The 18,761-nt window shown below is 34.2% G+C and overlaps 1 protein-coding gene across 1 annotated transcript in view; it reads right to left on the bottom strand.

Annotated features, from left to right (window-relative positions):
• Positions 1-18,761, bottom strand: part of TBC1D19 (TBC1 domain family member 19) — a 50,583-nt gene that overhangs the window by 19,489 nt on the left and 12,333 nt on the right. Inside the window, exons 4-11 of the mRNA XM_063336667.1 lie at positions 17,554-17,629; positions 12,716-12,790; positions 11,730-11,793; positions 10,780-10,826; positions 8,613-8,723; positions 7,687-7,759; positions 6,854-6,892; positions 4,248-4,360 (exon numbers count right to left, since the gene is read on the bottom strand). Coding sequence (XP_063192737.1) covers positions 4,248-4,360; positions 6,854-6,892; positions 7,687-7,759; positions 8,613-8,723; positions 10,780-10,826; positions 11,730-11,793; positions 12,716-12,790; positions 17,554-17,629 — 598 coding nt within the window. The remainder of the gene's footprint in view (positions 1-4,247; positions 4,361-6,853; positions 6,893-7,686; positions 7,760-8,612; positions 8,724-10,779; positions 10,827-11,729; positions 11,794-12,715; positions 12,791-17,553; positions 17,630-18,761) is intronic.

Below are 18,761 nucleotides of genomic sequence, written 5' to 3'. Positions count from 1 at the left end.
CTTAGGCTACTGATCCTAATCTACAAAACCACTTCTGATAAGGCATAGAGTTACATAATGCTCCATTATGAACTTACCACCTCGCCTATTTATTAAGCTTTTAAACCTAGGAAATTACATTCAGTAAAAGCTGTAGTAAAGCAAAGCATTATGAATTTCTGCATGATGGAGTCTTCAGAATTAACATTTATTTTCAACCCATTAACTCAAAAAAATATGAGGGGGGAAAAAAAGCTTATGAGATAATGAACAATTTTGTTTTCTAAGCACTGCCTGAATAGCATGCAGTGAATAAACAATAGGGTAACACACCGACCACAAGCAAAAAAAAAATTAAACAGATTCTCAGTGTGTGCCATCCATTTTGTGCAATCAATGAGGCAGACATCACACAGGAAAAAACCGTGATTGTGTGAGTCAAGATCATACTATAAAATCTATATATACAGTAAATTGGACTGTTTGCACAGACAATATTAGCTGTGACACTGTCCAACTTTTAAATGTTTGACTTTGCAACCTTAAAAATGCTCTTTTAACACAGTTTCTCTAAAATGTACCATTACAAATGAAAACTAATAAACATTTCATAGCCGGGCGATGTGCTTACACATTTCTAAATAATCCTGCATATAAAGCTTAGAGTTTATCATTTTCACTATTATGACGCTAGATTGCTAGTATCATCCCTTACTTGGCTGTATATTAGCTTTATACAGAGGCTGAGTTTTACAGAATTAAATTTTTCAACCAACAATATTGGTTGCTAACACACACAATGCTGCTCATGACAAATCCTCATAATGTTTTAGATTAAAGAAAGGAAATTCACGGTCCTTATGAGTTATAGATTCATACAGCTATAAATGTAATAGAGCCTAAACTGCAAGTCAGAGACATTAGAGCAAGAAACCTCTGCAACCACACAACTCAACTCCAGCGGAATATACAACCGGTAGAGAAAAAAAGTGTTAGATAAATCAATAAAGTCTACGTGAAATACAGCAGATCATAAAACAGCTACATGTATATGAAAACTGCTTTGCTATACTTTACAAAAAATAAAGCAGCGTATTCTTTACAAAAAATAAATCAGTATATTCAGTATATGCAAGAAGAACATCTCAGGGTTTTAGCATTCTGTGAGTAGATACAGCCTTACTTCTGTGAAATGCTAGTAAATGCAACGCTTGAAATGAACTACGGACATTGAGCTTGTAACATAGCTATAGTAACCCTGTGCTATCATACCTGATCTATGAGCAGTCTGCTAGGTCTCAGTCAGAAACCCTATCCTTTTAGTGCATTTGTATTTTTGGTACTCAAAGTCCATAAAACAACTGTAACTTAGAGCCCAGGATAACAAGTACTGTACTATGTTATGCAAAAATAATCTTGGAAAATAAGATAAAAGGCTCTGATAGCTGTTACGTTAGAAGATACAGTTTCGGTTTAGCATGACAGAAACACATTCATATGCACTTACATCACCAGCTTAGATGACTTTCTCCAACATAGCCTATTTTGTTCCACATACTTGATTATTTCTGTTCTTTGTGGGGATGGAGGGTGGATTTTGTATTTTACTGTTTTCCAATCCTTTATTTCCACAATCTCAAAATGACAAATTCACAGACTGCATCACTTCATCCATCCTAACTTACCACTTTTTCTTGATCTTATTGTTACTATTTTCCAGCCACTTATCCTTATCTTTCTACAGTTCTTTCATAGAATCATAGAATCGTTTAGATCGGAAAAGACCTTTAAGATAATCAAGTCCAACAGTTAGCCTAGCACTTCCAAGTCCACCACTAAACCATGTCCCTAAGCACCACATCTACACATCTTTTAAATACCTCCACAGCTCAGCTGATGACTCAACCACTTCCCTGGGCAGCCTGTTCCAACACTTGACAACCCTTTCAGTGAAGAAATTCTTCTTAATATCCAGTCTAAACCTCCACTGTCACAACTTGAGGCTGTTTGCTCTTCTCCTATCGCTTCCTACTTGGGAAAAGAGACCACCTCCCATCTCACTACAATCTCCTTTCAGGTAGCTGTAGAGAACGATAAGGTCTCCCCTCAGCCTCCTTTTCTCCAGACTAAAGAGCCCCAGTTCCCTCAGCCGCTCCTCGTAGGACTTGTTCCCTAGACCCTTCATCAGCTTCTCTGGACACACTCCAGCTCCTCAGTATCTTTCTTGTAGTGAAGGGCCCAAAACTGAACACAGTATTCAAGGTGCAGCCTCAGCAGTGCTGAGTACAGGGGGATGATCACTTCCCTAGTCCTGTTGGACACACTATTCCTGATACAAGCCAGAATGCTGTTGGTCTTCTTGGCCACCTGGGCACACTGCTGGCTCATATTCAGCTGGCTGTCAACCAACAACCCACAGGACATTTTCCAACAAGCAGCTCTCCAGCCACTCTTCCCCAAACCTGTAGCATTGTGTGGGGTTGTTGTGACCCAAATGCAGGACCTGGCACTTCACCTTGCTGAACCTCATACCATTGATCCAGTCTGCCCAGGTCCCTCTGTAAAGCCTTCCTACCCTTATATCAGCTGCCCTGATATAAGTGTCCACGTGCATCCTTGCAATAAGTTGGAGCTGAATTACCATTTATTACACAGTAAAGGCACATACACAAGCAGTTGTGATCAAACTGCTAATGTACTGTTCTCTAGTTACTTAACAGTAAACTGAGTTAATTACCTCAGAGCAGAGACTAACCTTTAGACTAACATCTAAAATACTCACACTTCGTGCATAGTATAAACACACCTTAAAACAACTATAAACCAGAGTTAACTTTGAAAGGACCTAACTGTGGCTGAAAAATATATTAATAGGCAGGCATAGCTTGCTTCTCTTCAAAAAAGGTAACTGTTGAAAATTGTCCATGTAAATTTCAGGAAACGGATTTTAATAAATCTATTTCCATAGTAACTCCTGCTTTACATGAATATAAAATGAAATATTTTATCATTTTTCTGATTGTTATCTTGACTTTCAGTAATCAAAACAGAATACCTGGATTTTTTTATTCAATTACATAATTTTCCACATGAAGAGAAAAATGCTCTTGGAACATGCAGCATTTAACAGAATATAAACAGATGCAATGTAACTAACAACGTTAATTTCACACATCTAATATTCCTGTTCTTATAAAGATAGAGACTTCAAAAATTCAGGTTGCCCTGATAGTTTAAAATAACTTAAATCTAGTGTTGAGTATCTCAAGTAAGATGTATAAAATTTTGTTAGTCTTTCAACAGCTCTGTCTTCTACAGAAAATTCAATCTTTTATTTACTAGAAACAAAAGTGTATTTTTTTTTTCAAAAAGGAAATAAACTGAGTCATTCTAATACCAGATCAAATAACTTCTATTCCTTAGGTAAGCGGTCAATGAACAGGATTTATGTTCGTTTTTAAGGGCAAGATATTATGATTGTATTATGTAGTTACCAATAAATGCCCCAGTATTACAAGAAAATGGCTACATCCTCAAAGGACATAAGATATTGTAAAATTATTACATTTATGAGCAAATTTACATGTATGCGTGTTATTTTTTTTTTTTTTTTGCAATAAAAGCCTTGCATCAAAGTACTTGCAATTCTGAGAAGACTTAAACAGGGATTTAACTTTTTAAGGGATATTAGGCTTCGGATACTGCAAAAGATTCCATTGTCGAGGACTTGCATCAAATAGAAGGTACTATGAAAAACTGCTCCTGTACAAGGGAATAAGAAAACAATCCACATCTTACTAGTTCCTCTTTATGTATTTTTGATTGTACATATGTAGAGCATACGCAATAATATATGCAATTTACAAGATATGTACATGTATACGATGACAGGTTCAGATAGCCAGGAAAGAGGTATGGCATATCTTCTTTTCATAAAACTTAGAAAAAGATAAGAGAGGTTCAGTCTTCTTTCCTGTCCCATTCTTAAAGTCAGCACCATACAGGAAAACCTCAGGAGCTACCCAGATCAATTGAATCGTTTGTTCTACAGTATTTTGCTCATCTATCTGTTTTAGGGAAGAGCCTAAAAGACTATCACAGCACAGAGTTTTTTACAGGCATGTGTATATTTCTCATAAAATGTTTATCAGTTTCTGTGACAACTCAGTAGAACATTTCTATTTTGGAAAAAGATCACTAGAAGATACGTGCTTGCACTTTTGTGTTTTCACCTAGTCTTCATATTTTACTCTCACTTTGCTTCTTACCTCTGGTTGATTAGAAATATTGAGAATGAGGGCCCACAGACCAGCTCGGAGTGCTGTTGGACATCCCTGACGAACATATTGTTGAGCGGCAGCGCTATCCTGCTCTGCTAAAACTGTAAGAAACAAAGCGGGTAAAGAACTGATGTAGTTTAGGACTTCCAAAGTTTAACAAGTTATCAAAAACTTTAATTTCTGACTTTACAAACTGGTTTACCATGCTGTAAGCACTAGCTAAAGGGAAGATATCTAAAAGGTCTGGTTTCCACAATGCAGTTTTGAAGTAGTTCCCTGGGAAACAAGGCAATTGGTATTAATAAGCAAGGCTGGACTATCTTCTGTCATAAAATAGCACTTAGTATGTATAGTCGTAGTATGTATCTATGACTATATGAAGGCTAGTTGCAGCTAGTAGGCTGGCATCAAGCGGAAGAAGCAGCTGTATATAGCCACAAAATACTTCTGTTGAACTATGAGAGGTATCTCATTTCAAATAGGAGATTGCCACTCATTCTGTTTTTTTACTTCTCTCCCATTTTTAAGGTAACTGTACAAATATCTTCACAGATAACTGTGGGACAAGAATTTTCCACTCAGAGTGTACTGTCATGTTCTCTCATTATTGGTATGTGTACTCTAGTGGATAAAGACTTTCTTTCTTAAAAGATTTTGTTTTTCCTTCAGATTGACATAAAACAAATACTCTGCTGTTGACAGGTTAGCTTAGATGAGTCATCGTTGTGAAGCTTTAGGCTATCCTGTCACTACTGTACATACCTTGTCTCATTCCTTACTTAAATCTCTAAACTTGAAAGACATGCATCTTTAGCTATCCTAATCTGGTAGATGTGTTGTTTCCCATTGAGGTTATGTGATTAACTGTACCCTCATACCTGAAATGTCTTTCACAACAGAGAGAAACTTGGGAGAATACTTCAGTGAGTTTATCTAGACATTAGACAGGTGTTGTATTGGTACTTAGCAGTTTCCAAATCCGTATCCTCTGATTTTTCTGAAGTCTTTCAGAAACAACTTGCTTTTCTAAATTTCACTAAATTCAATATTCACAATATCTGCCCTGACATGAATTAAGGACATAGACATATGTGTCTGACATAGACGGATGAGCTTTGGAATTATAAATCTATTTAATTGAGTCCTCTCTCCTTCCCTCTCTTCCTTAATACTGAATAGACCCGTCTGCCAATTTTCTGTTTAACCTGCAGAGCTCCAACACAGGTGGTGTGTGATCCTTTTTTCCTAAACAAAGAGGGCAAAAAGAAAAAACATTTCTACATTCCCCACAAAACTTCAGAAAAGACTGTGATTCACCTCAGTGTCCATAAGTGCTTACCTCATTTCTTCTTACTGAGACATAAAATATTAGAAAGCAGTTTTGCTATATACAAGATAGGTTTTACTAAATAATTAAAGAAAATTTCTCAGACTTGGCAATATACACCTAACATAAAAACAAAATCAATACATCAGTGGCAACCAAACTCATAACCAACACCCAATACAGCATGCAGTAGGATTCCCACTGAATGAACTGAGATTTCAGTTTATGGTCAAGAATCTTAACTACATTTTTACAAAATTTTATGTCTTTTCATACAGAAAAAGCTAAGACAATCTGTAATAGAGGCTGCTCTACACAGACAAGAGATGAGGAGTAAGAATTCCACTGTCGAGTTGAATGACTGGCTTGGGAAGCCTGGATGGGGAATTTCTTTGGAAGAACGGGAAAAGAACAGAGAGATGGACAGTACCCTAATGAGTTGCTCTTGGACCAGAAAACAGACAATGTGGGATGGAAAGAGGACCACAAAAGGAGAAGTAAGAAAGAAAGTTACTGTCTTGTTCTACAACAAAGGGATGGAGGATTTTTGGGATAGTATCCACTTGATTTTTTTCTTTGATGGTGACAATGTTTAGCAGGAATCCCAAGAGAAAGTAAGGAACAGATATTGATGGATTTCAAACATTCCTTGTACATTTCTTCTATAAGCAAATGTGGGCTAATAAATGATTATTTCTTTTATCTTTCCCTTTCTTTTGCAGGTTATTTCTTAACCTACAAAAAAAACCCTGGAACTCCTTCAGAAAAAGCAGTATACAGACGCAAATGAGCAAATTTTCCATAGTGGCTAAGTATTGCAATATTTAGTAAGTTCTGCAATTGCAAATAACCACCGAAAAGACTCTGTTTGATGCACAGGCGTCAATCCCATTACACTAATGAGAACAGTGTGTGCAGAGAAGGGAGTCCAGAGTCTTTTGATTTTAAAATGAAATTCAGTAGTAGCATAAGTTAAGTTATCACCAAAAAGTTATGTCTCTATGCTTCCTATTTCATTTTTAATGAAATATCTGTGGAGCTATTTATCTAGTAGTTACTGGTAGACTGCAAATGCTTTTCTGTCTCTGTCTAAATTACACCAGTATTACTGACTGTCTCTATCTAAATTACAATGGTATTACTGACAACGCTTTGTGTTAGTCTGTCTAAATTCTTAAAATTCTAAGAGGTACATGTAATTGAGAGAAATTTACTAAATGCATTCCTAACTACTCATAGTTTATTACAGATGAAAACAGATCCATACCTTTCTGTCCAACACGTACATGTTCATTTTCAAAGAACTCTAGAAAATAAAGAAATAGAAAAGAATGGCAAAAAATAAATAAAGAAAAGATACTCCACCTAGTAATGTATTTTATATTTTTACTACATACCATTACATTCAGATGAGTTTTACTGCTAATGTCACTAAAAATTAACCTGCATCAACATCGACGTTCTTTTTCAAAAGCTAAGAAGAAATAATACTACAGAATTTTTTATTGTCTGAAGGACACAAATACCAAAGCAGCACATAGACTTTCAATTAGGTAAGTTTTCATTTAAAAAGAAAAATCACTTGATACTATAATGTTTTTCATTTTTACAAGGAAAGACCATTTTAAAAACTGTTTCTTCAGGAATAAATGCATACATGGAAAAGCAACAGAAACTATGCACTATTTAAGCTACTGAATATTAATATATGGATATTTTCTGTAATCTTTTCTTAAGGATAATTATTTAAAAGATGTTTGTATATATGCCTATCTGTTAGTTGGCTTAACATTCATTGATATTTTCTGTATTTTTGGAGACAGACAATTTTGTTCTCCAGACCCTGAACTGTTCAAACACGCTGAAATTAACATATTTTCAACTTTGGTGATTATTTTAAATCTTCTCCAAATTTGACACTTTGTATTTGCAATGTTTGCTATTATTAGCTATATTTTACTAAGAAAATCACTATGATCATAGTTACAGACCAAATATTTACGGTTTATTATGGAAAAAATACACAAAGTACTTGATAATTGGAAAGCATTCTACTCATTAATGTTCTATTTAAATGACTGAAGCACAGCATTAGCTAACCAGGAGGCACTTGTGCCGAATCATCAATACCCAGCTGTCCTATATTTAAGCCTAGTTCACTGAAGTCTTCTTTCTGAAAAGAAACAAAACCATAAAAAAATAATTAACGTTTAATTCTCTAAATCACCAGAGATTTCTTCTGAATGGCTAAATGCGAATATTTTCTAAACCCAGCATAGTTCTTTTAAATGCATACATACGAAATATGAGCTCAGGTTTTTAAAGAGAAGAATCTCACATCAATTCTTACCCTAGTTTTAGTTATAGGCCCCAGTTTTCATGTCAACTATGAGCTACACCTGGATGTAATAAAGTGGTGAATGAAAGATCGGGTTAAGGATTTCTAATTCCCAGCTCTTTCCCAACCCAGGTGCAAGTTTTTCTACTAGCATAAAATCCTCAAGAGCCTTATCAGTGAAGCATTAAGAGCAGTTCTCCTATTTTCCAATTATAATGGAAGTACGCAAGCGTTTCCTTTCATTTACAATCTGACAAGAAAGGGCTTTAAAAGTACTTTGAGAAGAAAATCAGAAGCTAACTGATTGTCGGCCACTGATCTTGTACAGGGTCAAATAAAACTGTAGAATTAAGATAAACTACATAGTTAAAGTTTCTTGTACAGAAAAGAAATGAGTAAGTGAACAAATGTGGAGAAGTATATTTTTGGCACAAAACCTGCATGGCATAAAATGAAAACTCGCCTACTGTCAGACAGTTTACTGAGTATGTTTTATTTTTCATTAAAAATGTCTTTTCATAAAACTTTTTACGCCCTGTATTTTAACTACATATTTACATTGATTTTCACTTTCAAAAGGAGAAACTTACCATGACACTAATATTCTTCCTTATTGTTCAGAATCTCATTCATTAGCAAGGAAAAATAATTCTTACAGAAACCTCTTGTAAGAAAAAAATATACTTACCAATTCTGGAATATCTTTAACTTTTAGAGGAACCTGAATTAGCCCCAGATGGTTTCTGAAACTAGGCTGTTCTCCATTTTCATAATTTGGGTTTCGAAGATTCATCAGTACCTTAAAAACAGTAGCTCTGTCATTCCTTGTGTATGTTCAGAAATTCACATTCAGAACTCTTCTTAACATCATCAGTATTACAAACAGTACATTCAGCATAAAACCATTTCCTGCAACTATCACATATATAGGCCCAAATTATAAAATTATATCTCAGCATTTTCAAAATAAAAAAGGAGACAAATTTTTAAGGAAGCGAAACATATTCTACTTTGAAAAGTAAGCTCAAAGTATGAAATAAAAAAAGCAGAAACAATTTTTGATATATGGGACTAAGTGCTGGCTACATAGTAATGTCTTGACTAAAATTCACTTCCTCATCAAAGCTATTCAAACACTAAGAGTATATTTCCAATGGCTACAATATCTAGGTTATTCTTCAGTATTACTTTTTTCTGAAAGAATTTTTATCCATGTTTTTACACTGCTTACACAGCTTTCAATCAGAGTGCTACATAATCTTCTACTAAAATAATTTCTTACTAAATTACAACACACCAAAATATCTTCTTTCACTTAAGTAAAAAAAAAAAATAAATAATTACAGAATTGAAAACCTAAAGTAAGAAAAAAAATTTAAGGGTCAAGGAATCATAATGTCAAGATAAGTAATTGTGATCTACAAAGGGATTTACAGTTTTTTACATACTGTTATTCCATGGGCATAGATTTTGATGTTATAAAGTTGAGCTGACAAGGATTCTTTCTAAGATGAGTTTCCAGTTCTTATGAAATTATTCCACATCATCGTATCTCTACAATTCTCAGTCCTGTAAGTATTCTAATACCATATAACCTCACTGTCAGCCTTGTAAATTAAAAGATTAATGTAAGACACTGCAAACTCTGTAAAGAAAACAGTATAAAAGAAAAAGTGAGTGACCATGAGGGTCACTGGATAAGGCTAAAATGAAGATGGATTTGTTTACGGATTCAAGATTAAATACACAATTTGGCTGTCAGTACAGTGATAGAAAACAATAAATTAAAAGTTTCCAATATTATTATCAATAACTGAATATGAGATGTTCTTTAGAAATGTAATAAAATGGATATAAAGTTTATTGTTGGATTCAGAAATGCATTCACATTTCATAAGCATGAAACAATTCATACTTAAGTCAGAAATACTATAAATCTCCTCTACCACTACAAAAGACATTCCACTAAGCTTGCACTGAATCACATCGAAATATTAATACATTAATCATGACTGATAATTCAGTATTAGACTTCTAAATTTTATTCTGTAAATTAGGAGGCCATCTTAACTCCATAATTCTACACAGTCATCATGTTCTAGATAATTTGTTTCCTGTATAACTCACAGGATATACAAACACTTTTTTTTAAATTTAACTTTCAATCACATTTTAATCCAAAATCTCCTACTTGAACAAACTACACCATTAAGTTCACTGTCATCAACAATGGTTATTGTTCACCATCCATACCTATTCTAAGCATAGTGGTAGAGCAGGTTCTGTTTTACTAATATGTTCTGTGCTTGAACCATACAAAGTGATGAGTGATACTGTCATTTCTGACTTCAAACATTCAACAGTCACCATTTGTTTAATGGTTTGATTTTATTATAGACAAAAGCCTCCAAATTCCACGCAGTTCTGTTTCATATTTGATTTTTCACAGTCTTCATAGATGACCTACAATTTCAACTGCGTACAGGTCTACTATCTACCACCAAACAGTCTATCAGCTTCATAAATTGCAATTTATCAGCTTAATGCATTGCAGTTAAAAATGTAAGATGATTTATGAAATCAGTTGGAGAATTGCTCTCAGAGAAAAAAGGTAGCTCCAAACTGTTCTTTGAAGAAAGAGAAGTTTATCACAAGTACAATCTAAAACTGCGGTTAAAAAAAGAGACCATAGCATTTTGTTTTGTAAACAAAACATGGAGTCATTAAAAACATACCAAATTTCACTTGCTACAAAGGAGAAATTGTTTGAAAAATACACTTATTTTTCCAACTTCACACAAAAGAGTGTAACGGATGCAAGTCAATGGCTGAGTCATTGTTTCATAAATGCTTACCTCAAGAAAATCTTTAGGTGCATAAACAGGCCGGAAGAGACTCAGATCTGGAATAAGATGTCAATGATGCTACATTAAAACCAAGAGATAAAAAAACCATGCAATTTTCCCATACCTGAAACACAATCTAGCAATTTCAATGACATAATAAAGCAAAGATTAAAATATCATTATCACAGATATCATGGCTACAACCACCACATATTCTCCAAGATTATGCGACTGTTAGTGCCTTAGTTTTGTAAATCCCAAGTAAGTGAACAGTAGTCCCAGGAAGTTTTTACTTATTCCACATAAGTCTTTAAATTGAAGACTTGTCTTAGACATGGGAGAGATATGATATTCTAAAAGAAGGGGATTTTTTAACATCATAGATTGTTAAACTAAATGTACTGCTGACAAATAAAAAATAGGAACTAGTCATAAACAATCTAGGAAAAGCATTTGCCATCGCAGAGGTGGTACTGCGATACAAACTAGAAATCATTTCTTTTAAGGAATTCGGATATGAACTAACAAGGCTGTTAGCCTTGCTCTCCCAAAGGATAATATGACTAACAATTCCGTGCAAGTGTTATTTTTATGTTTTGTTAATAAAATGTCTGAGCTTAATTATACATAGCTCTGAACGTTTTCTTTCTATTAGCCTGAGCTTACACTAAGAGGAGCTATGCCCTAGCTGTATAAATCTCTAAAGCATTGGAATGAAGAGTATTGCACCATGACCTCTCAGTGACGATTCAAAGTCAGTACAATAACTTGAAACAAAATAACAATGAAATAAATATTTATTTATGCATTACCATTGCATTTACACATTAACAATGAGAAAAAGGATTGAAATCAGTTTACCTTGAAGTGATTATACTAATCTTTGACTGATAAATAAGATGTATATGCTATTTTTCTATGTACAAAAATTTAATGCACATAAATTTAGTTAACCTTACCTGGCTCATCAGTTCCCATTTCATTCCATTTATTAAGCAGTTCTTTCTGTTCATTTACAGGCCTCTGAAAGGTACAAGAAAGTAACTCTTCTTTTTTAAACAGAATGAGCAAAAACATGCCTATTTCAAATACATAAATTAATGTAACTCTAAAAAATAGATTGCACTAGCAACACAAACTCATTTTGCTTACAAATTATCCCTAACCTGAAGGTATATTCTACTGTAGAAAGTCCAAGTTCCAGTTCAAGGTAAAAAGGAGCCCATTAAATAGTTTGGTGTCTTTACTACAGAATTTTAGGCTGATTAGTAGTCAGTTTCATATTACTGAAGATGTACTGCTCACTCCGTAGAGCTGTTGGACTTCGTCATCAAATTCCTGTCCCTGGCAGTCATGAAAAGCAAATACAGCTGCATCCTTTATCTCATAACATGAACCACAGATGTTCTGCTACCTATCATAGATATATAGCAGAAGAAAGATAAAGAACAAAACCTTCCAACATTATTCCCCAATTCTATGATCTTTAAAATTAAAGCCTCAAAATTAATAAAACCCAAAACAAAATTAGCAATGTACCAGTATCTCTTCTCTCCTAAAGCACCAGTTCAACCAGAGCTTTCTCCAGCACACCGAGTATATCTATATGTGTACAGGCTACGCAGCTAGAAGTTATACAGCTGAGTCTGCACACAAAAATGCTCTATTAAGAGCAATTAACTTTCCAACATGCTGCTCCCTCAAGAGGCTAATTACTGCAACAGCAAAGAAGATGTACCTGTAGACTTCATCTTCTCCCAAGCTGAGCTGATGCATACATTGCCACTATCCCTGAAAATTATTCTGTATTACAATTATTTGGATACTGCCCTTGCAGCTTTTGATAACCATGTGCAAAATGAACATTACATTACAAGTGTGCAAGACAAGGATTAATTTCCAAAAAAATGTCAAGTTTGTCAACAGAAATTTAATACTACATTACCTTCTGCGCTAGTGGGATACTGAGTTCCGTGCACATGCTGTTTAGACTTTTTAGAATTCGCTTCTCCCAGCTTCCCTGAAACACACAAAAGATTAAATTATATGGACTTTCTTTTTCCTCCAATTGCATTTATCATGTAATAACAAGCAGCTTTTTAAAGTCATATGTGAGAAAGGACAGCAAGAGTCACTGACTATCATCCGCAAAAACGTTCAGGGAATATTTACATGCTTGTTTAAACTAAGACAATACAGCAAACAGATTTCACCATTTACACGAAAATAAATAACCAGAAAAACGAGTTGTTCACATTTCAGATCTCCAAAGACCTGTATTTCACAATTACTGATTTTTGACATATGCCTAATGCTCAAGCTTTCTTATATATCAACACTTAACAAATTTTTCAAACTATTATAAAAGCAGGGCAATCAACTCTGTACAGAGAATGCCTTCTCTACTTTGCGACCTGAAAGGAATGCAAGTCTTTCTCCACAAATGGTATCTTAGATGTTCTCAGAAGTTAAAAAAAGTTAGAAATTTGGTATTCTGTAATGCTCAAAAAAAAAACCAGTTCTCCTAAAACAATGCTCAGGAGATAGTTCTCTAATCAAAGAGAAAACCAGGAGTAGACAATACCTCAGTAGCAAGTGGACAGCTTAAAGAGCAATCAGATTCTTCCGACTATTGCATTAGACTTCAAACTTACCATATGGTGCCTAATCCGTGGATAATTCCTCTGAGGTTAATGCCAACTAGTATTGACTTCCTTGTCAACTGACTTAGGATTTTTGCTTCCGTGATTACAGCAGCACTGGTGGGTTTTATATTTAATTTAGTTTTCTGTGGATGACGAGTCAGGCCTCGATCAAATGAATGCAAAGACTCCTCTTAATGTCATTTAGCTCTATTTATTATTTGTAATTTGCTCTATTCTACAGCAGTTAGTTACTGTCTAACCACATGTTTCTCAAACTTAAAGTTCTGTCCAAAAAAAGGCTGCAGTTTATTAGACAGGAAGCAAATGAAGGGAAGGGCAGATGTTCTGTTAAAATTAAAAATTATAACTTGTCTATAATTATTTCATAGTAGCTTCCATTTACAAGATCCTCTTACGACTTTTTTCATCAAACAAAATAGCTATTTTTCACCAGAAATTTCTTCTCACAATCAACTCATCCCTTCACTTTCTCTTGCATAAACAAAACAGATCTGAGTTTTGACTGTAAGGAATGTTTTCCAAATTGCAGTATTTTTTACAATACTCTGTATAATATTTTTATTTAACTGTATTATGTATTGAAATAATACACAACTATTTAGCCTTCTAAATGCTGCAGTTACACAATGCCATGCCACAAACTGGTTATTCTCTCGCAGAGGGGTGGTGTAGAGCATTTACAGTACCCTATTTTGCTAAGAAGCGTGGGTTTGTTGCTGGAAGAAATGAGAAGTGAGAGAGCACGGAGACTACTAAGCCATATAGGATAAGAAAGTGGAAACAAAGGCAGAATACAGAGGTTTTAGTAGCAGTTTAAAGAACAAAGTGAACATTTTCTCTAATCAAAAAGTGTACATTTCAAAGAGAAGTGAAATACAGACTCTATGTTGGTACTGCTCTCCTGATGCTCATGAACTTTTCATTTGGCCTCTGATAAGAGGCATAACTTAATTTAGGACACAAGAAGCCAAATCAATACACAATCTGAAAGAGATCTGAATATCGCCTACTCCAACTTCTGCAACAAGAAACAGAAATTATTTCAGGAATAATAAAAATGTTATCAAATTTATTTTGACTTTAATACTTTTCAAAGAAAACACCATTTTACTTTGTCAACTATTCAAGTACTCGAGTCTGTTTTCTCAAAGAGATTTAGGAATTAGGAAATAAAAAAACCAAAAAAGACCTAATATTTCACCGTCTAGGAAAGACCTAAACAATGGTTTAAATTAAAGCAGCTGTGCCCAGTGATCTATCTCAACTCAACCACAGGAACAGCTCTCCGGCAGACACAATTAGAAAATATACAGTATGCCACATTAATATTCAAAGATATGTACTTATTAATGGCAGTATGTTTTCTACACTGGACTACATGAATGATATACAGCATTACTACTCATTGCCATTAATGCTCTATCCTTTCCTAGAAAGCTGTTTTTCTTTTGAGGTAGTAAAGAGAATACCATACAAAAACTTCAGTCTACTACGTAAGAATGAGAAGACAGAACCAATTTGAGGAGAAAAAGGATTAATTATGAACATTTTAATATCTACTCTAGAAAAATACTAATTAGTTTTAATTACTGATTCAAAGTCATTCCAATAACTGATAACAAAGTAAGGTGGTCTTCAGACACTGCTACCCTTCTTTCCAGAATTCTGAAGTAGAGCAAAATTAATTAAGATAGGAAAGGATAAAGAAAATGTCAACGAGCTCATAACAATGGAAACAGCATCTTAAACAGTGTCTGTGCATAATACAAATCAAATATAATGTATATGGAAAACATTTTTCTACTAAGACAAATTTTTTTGGTAGTTTCAAAATATTTCTAACCTTTGTGATGCTAAAAGACAAATAAGGTGGAAAAAAAATCTACCTACAAATAAAACAAAATCAGTCTTCTACCTTCAAAACATTCAATTAGACTTTCAATACCTAATGGAAGTAAATTGGTAAATTTCCACTTTTAGCTCACCCCCAAAAGGTATAAGCAACCTGTATATTTGCATTTTAGCTATTTCCAAATATTTTAAACAAATAACCAAAATCATGGAAAGACTGACTTTGTAAGCTTTTTACATTGTTTATTGCTCTTTATGCAAACAGGGTAACAAAATAAAACCTAGTTGTGATTCTACTGATCTGATCATGATTGTTTTCTTACGGACCTACTACTAACAGTGATAAATATGTGTGCATCTTGAAAATCAAACGCTCACACGTACCTCAGTGGTTTTAGAAAATACCATGGTGATTCCCCTAATTGTGTATTTATTACTATTTCCCAACTATCACTATTTATCAATATTTCTCTATGAAAAGGATTCATATGTCTTTACTGAAGGGTTGTATTTCAAGAAAGGATTTGAAAGAGGATCTACTGGCTTTGCCTGGTATAGAGTTAATTTTCTTCACAGAAGCTGGTATGGTGCTGTGTTTTGGATTTGTGACAAAAGCGGCGCTGATAACACACCAGTGTTTTAGCTACTGCCGAAAAGTGTGTACATAGCATCAAGGTCTTTTCTGTTTCTTATGCTGCCCCACCAGCAAGCAGGCTAGGGGTACACAAGAAGTTGGAAGGGGACAGAGCTAGGACAGCTGACCCCAGCTGAGCAAAGACCATATGACCATTCCAGACCATATGACATCATGTTCTGAATAAAAAAGCTAGGAGAAAGAAGGAGGAACGGGGGATGTTCAGAGTTACAGTGTTTGTCTGCCCAAGTCATTGTCATGTGTGATGGAGCCCTGCTTTGCTGGAGATGGCTGAAGAGCTGCCTGCCAATGGGAAGTAGAGAATTAATTCCTATTTTGCTTTGCTGACATGCATAGCTTTTGCTTTACCTATTAAACTGTCTTTATGGCAAGTCTTCTCACTTTTGCGCTTGCAATTCTCTCCCCCATTCTGCTGCAGGGGAGTCAGCAAGCAGCTGAGCCGCCTACCAGGGTTAACCCACCCCAGAGGATATGGATGCATAAACCCCTTTGAAATAGGGCTATGAAATTTTGAAACTAGTAAAGACAGGACTTCTCCTACTCATTCCTATTAGAAAAACAGTTCTTTTCACATAGAGCTAAAAATATTGGTTACCGTAAGTATTATATACACTTTTATAAACTAATAACCAATAAAAGTGGTTTAGACAAACATACACACAGATACACCTCTGTGGTTTCCACATTAGTAAACTGATTGATTATTTTCAGGCAGTAAATTGTGGCATTACTTTTCACACCACAGAAGAAAAATTGTTAAATACAATCTTTGCTCCCAAATATTAAAGACCAAAACCCAGGACAGCAGCATAAGACTTCCTGGAATAAGCACCAATATGATTGATAAAGCAACACAATTTGTTGAATGCCTTGTAAAAAAATACTGCAATGTATTTCTAGGCACGGCTGAGTTAAATACAATTTTATCCTTACCTCAAATATTTTGGTTAGATAATATTCTTGAAGCATTTTTTTAACATTTTTATGTGGATTTTTTTTTTATTTATTTCAAATGGCATATATTGGTGAAAAAAACAACGAAGCAAAAATAATTTTTCTCCTGACACCAAACACCCTCATTTAATCTTCTATAGTCCAGTTTCTCTTATTCTCCTTCAATATGCCTTAAGCTCCTTAGATCTATACTTTTCATCTTCCTTTCACATTTCTAAGTACTAAATATATCTCTTCTTTCTAAAGAACTCACTATCTCTGCAGCCTGTTGTCTTTCACTGCAAAACTGCCTGCCCGTGTCGCTTCAAAAAAGTATTTCTGAAACCCTAAGTGAAATGACCTACAGCTACATTTTTTCTTCTTCACAACAAAATCAAATTCTCCTCCTTGACATCTTTCATATTGTCTCTATTCTATAATATTCACTTACCTGCCACTATATCCTACTTCTTTCATGGTTGGAGAATTACTTGAGCATTTTTTGTATGTATGTGAAATGTCACATATACAACATTATTATTAACTTCGATGCAAGTACAAATTTATGTTTTTCCTAAGGTATAAAACCTAGAAATTGTACAACAACATTATACAGAGTAAATCTCAAAGAGTCTAATCAAAGATCTGATATGAACAGTAAAATTGCTAACAACCAACCTGGGCTTTCCTCATATAAGCTAACGGTTCTTTCATGTGCTCAGCCGGTGCTGCAGGATGACAGGGCGAAGGAAACCTTAAAGGAAGTATAATATATTTTAAATGTTCAGATGTTTATTTTGCTTACTGAATCCTATATTTGTAAACCTAAACATAACTTCTTTCACCAGAGCACTAGTAAAACCACTGTGTATGTTTATCAAAACTAAAAATAAACATTATTTTTAGAAGTATTTCTTCAACATGAGTTCTTATATTAAAAATAATACTTCCTCATAACTTCACAAATTTGTAAAATAAAAACCAAATAATTCTATGAACAAATCAGGTATTTTAGAAGTGCAACCTCTTCATATCAAGTCATCTTTATGAATCCTCAGAACTTTTACTATCCAGGATATTATATTTTTGCAAAACACAATATATTTTTTGGAGGATTTCCTTTTAAAAATCAATAGCGAGTACATACATGTCAAAGTCAATTAAAATTTTGTGGTGTTGACCTAAGCAAAGTTGAATATCCATTCATAAACAGACAAAATATAAAAGCTGGAACAAAAATTAAAAAAATACAAACCAAACCAAAACACTAATTTATTTTCCAGTAGCACAGATTATTTCCAATGAGTTATTGCCAAACATTTTATCCAGCTTAATTTTAACTGTCTCAAACATCTTTCAGGAAACAAAATTTAGACAAAGCTTCTCTTATAGTTATCCTGAATTTTCATTTGTTTAAATGTATTCAATCAGTTACAATCATATGATTTTGGGAAACCCTCCCGAAATTTCTTCCCATTTTTAACTAGTAAGGTCATTTTGTACTTGCTGCTAATTTGTTCTGGACAACACTGTGCCTATGTGTAAAATGGAATCAATACTAACAGATCTCAGCAATGCTGTTTCTTGGCTTTTCCACAATGCTCATGAAATCATGGTATTCTTCGTTAATTTCAGTTTTCCAGGGCTAATTTCATTATTGTTTGCAGCTTATTTCAGCGAATACAAAGAAAGCATAAGCTTTAGTCCAAAAGACAGGTAAATATTTTTCCCTTGAAAGACATGATTAAGACGAATCCTTATTAACAGATACATTTACAAGTTTTTTGCCGAATTGAGTCCCTCATACTACTAAGACACACTGCTCAGAACTGGTAACTCAAATAAACTTATTTAAATTAGCACGAATAGATTTGCATACACAGTTC

This window comes from Chroicocephalus ridibundus, chromosome 5, assembly GCF_963924245.1.
Source record: "Chroicocephalus ridibundus chromosome 5, bChrRid1.1, whole genome shotgun sequence".
Taxonomy (NCBI): domain Eukaryota; kingdom Metazoa; phylum Chordata; class Aves; order Charadriiformes; family Laridae; genus Chroicocephalus; species Chroicocephalus ridibundus.
This window is presented reverse-complemented; position numbering and strand designations above follow the sequence as displayed.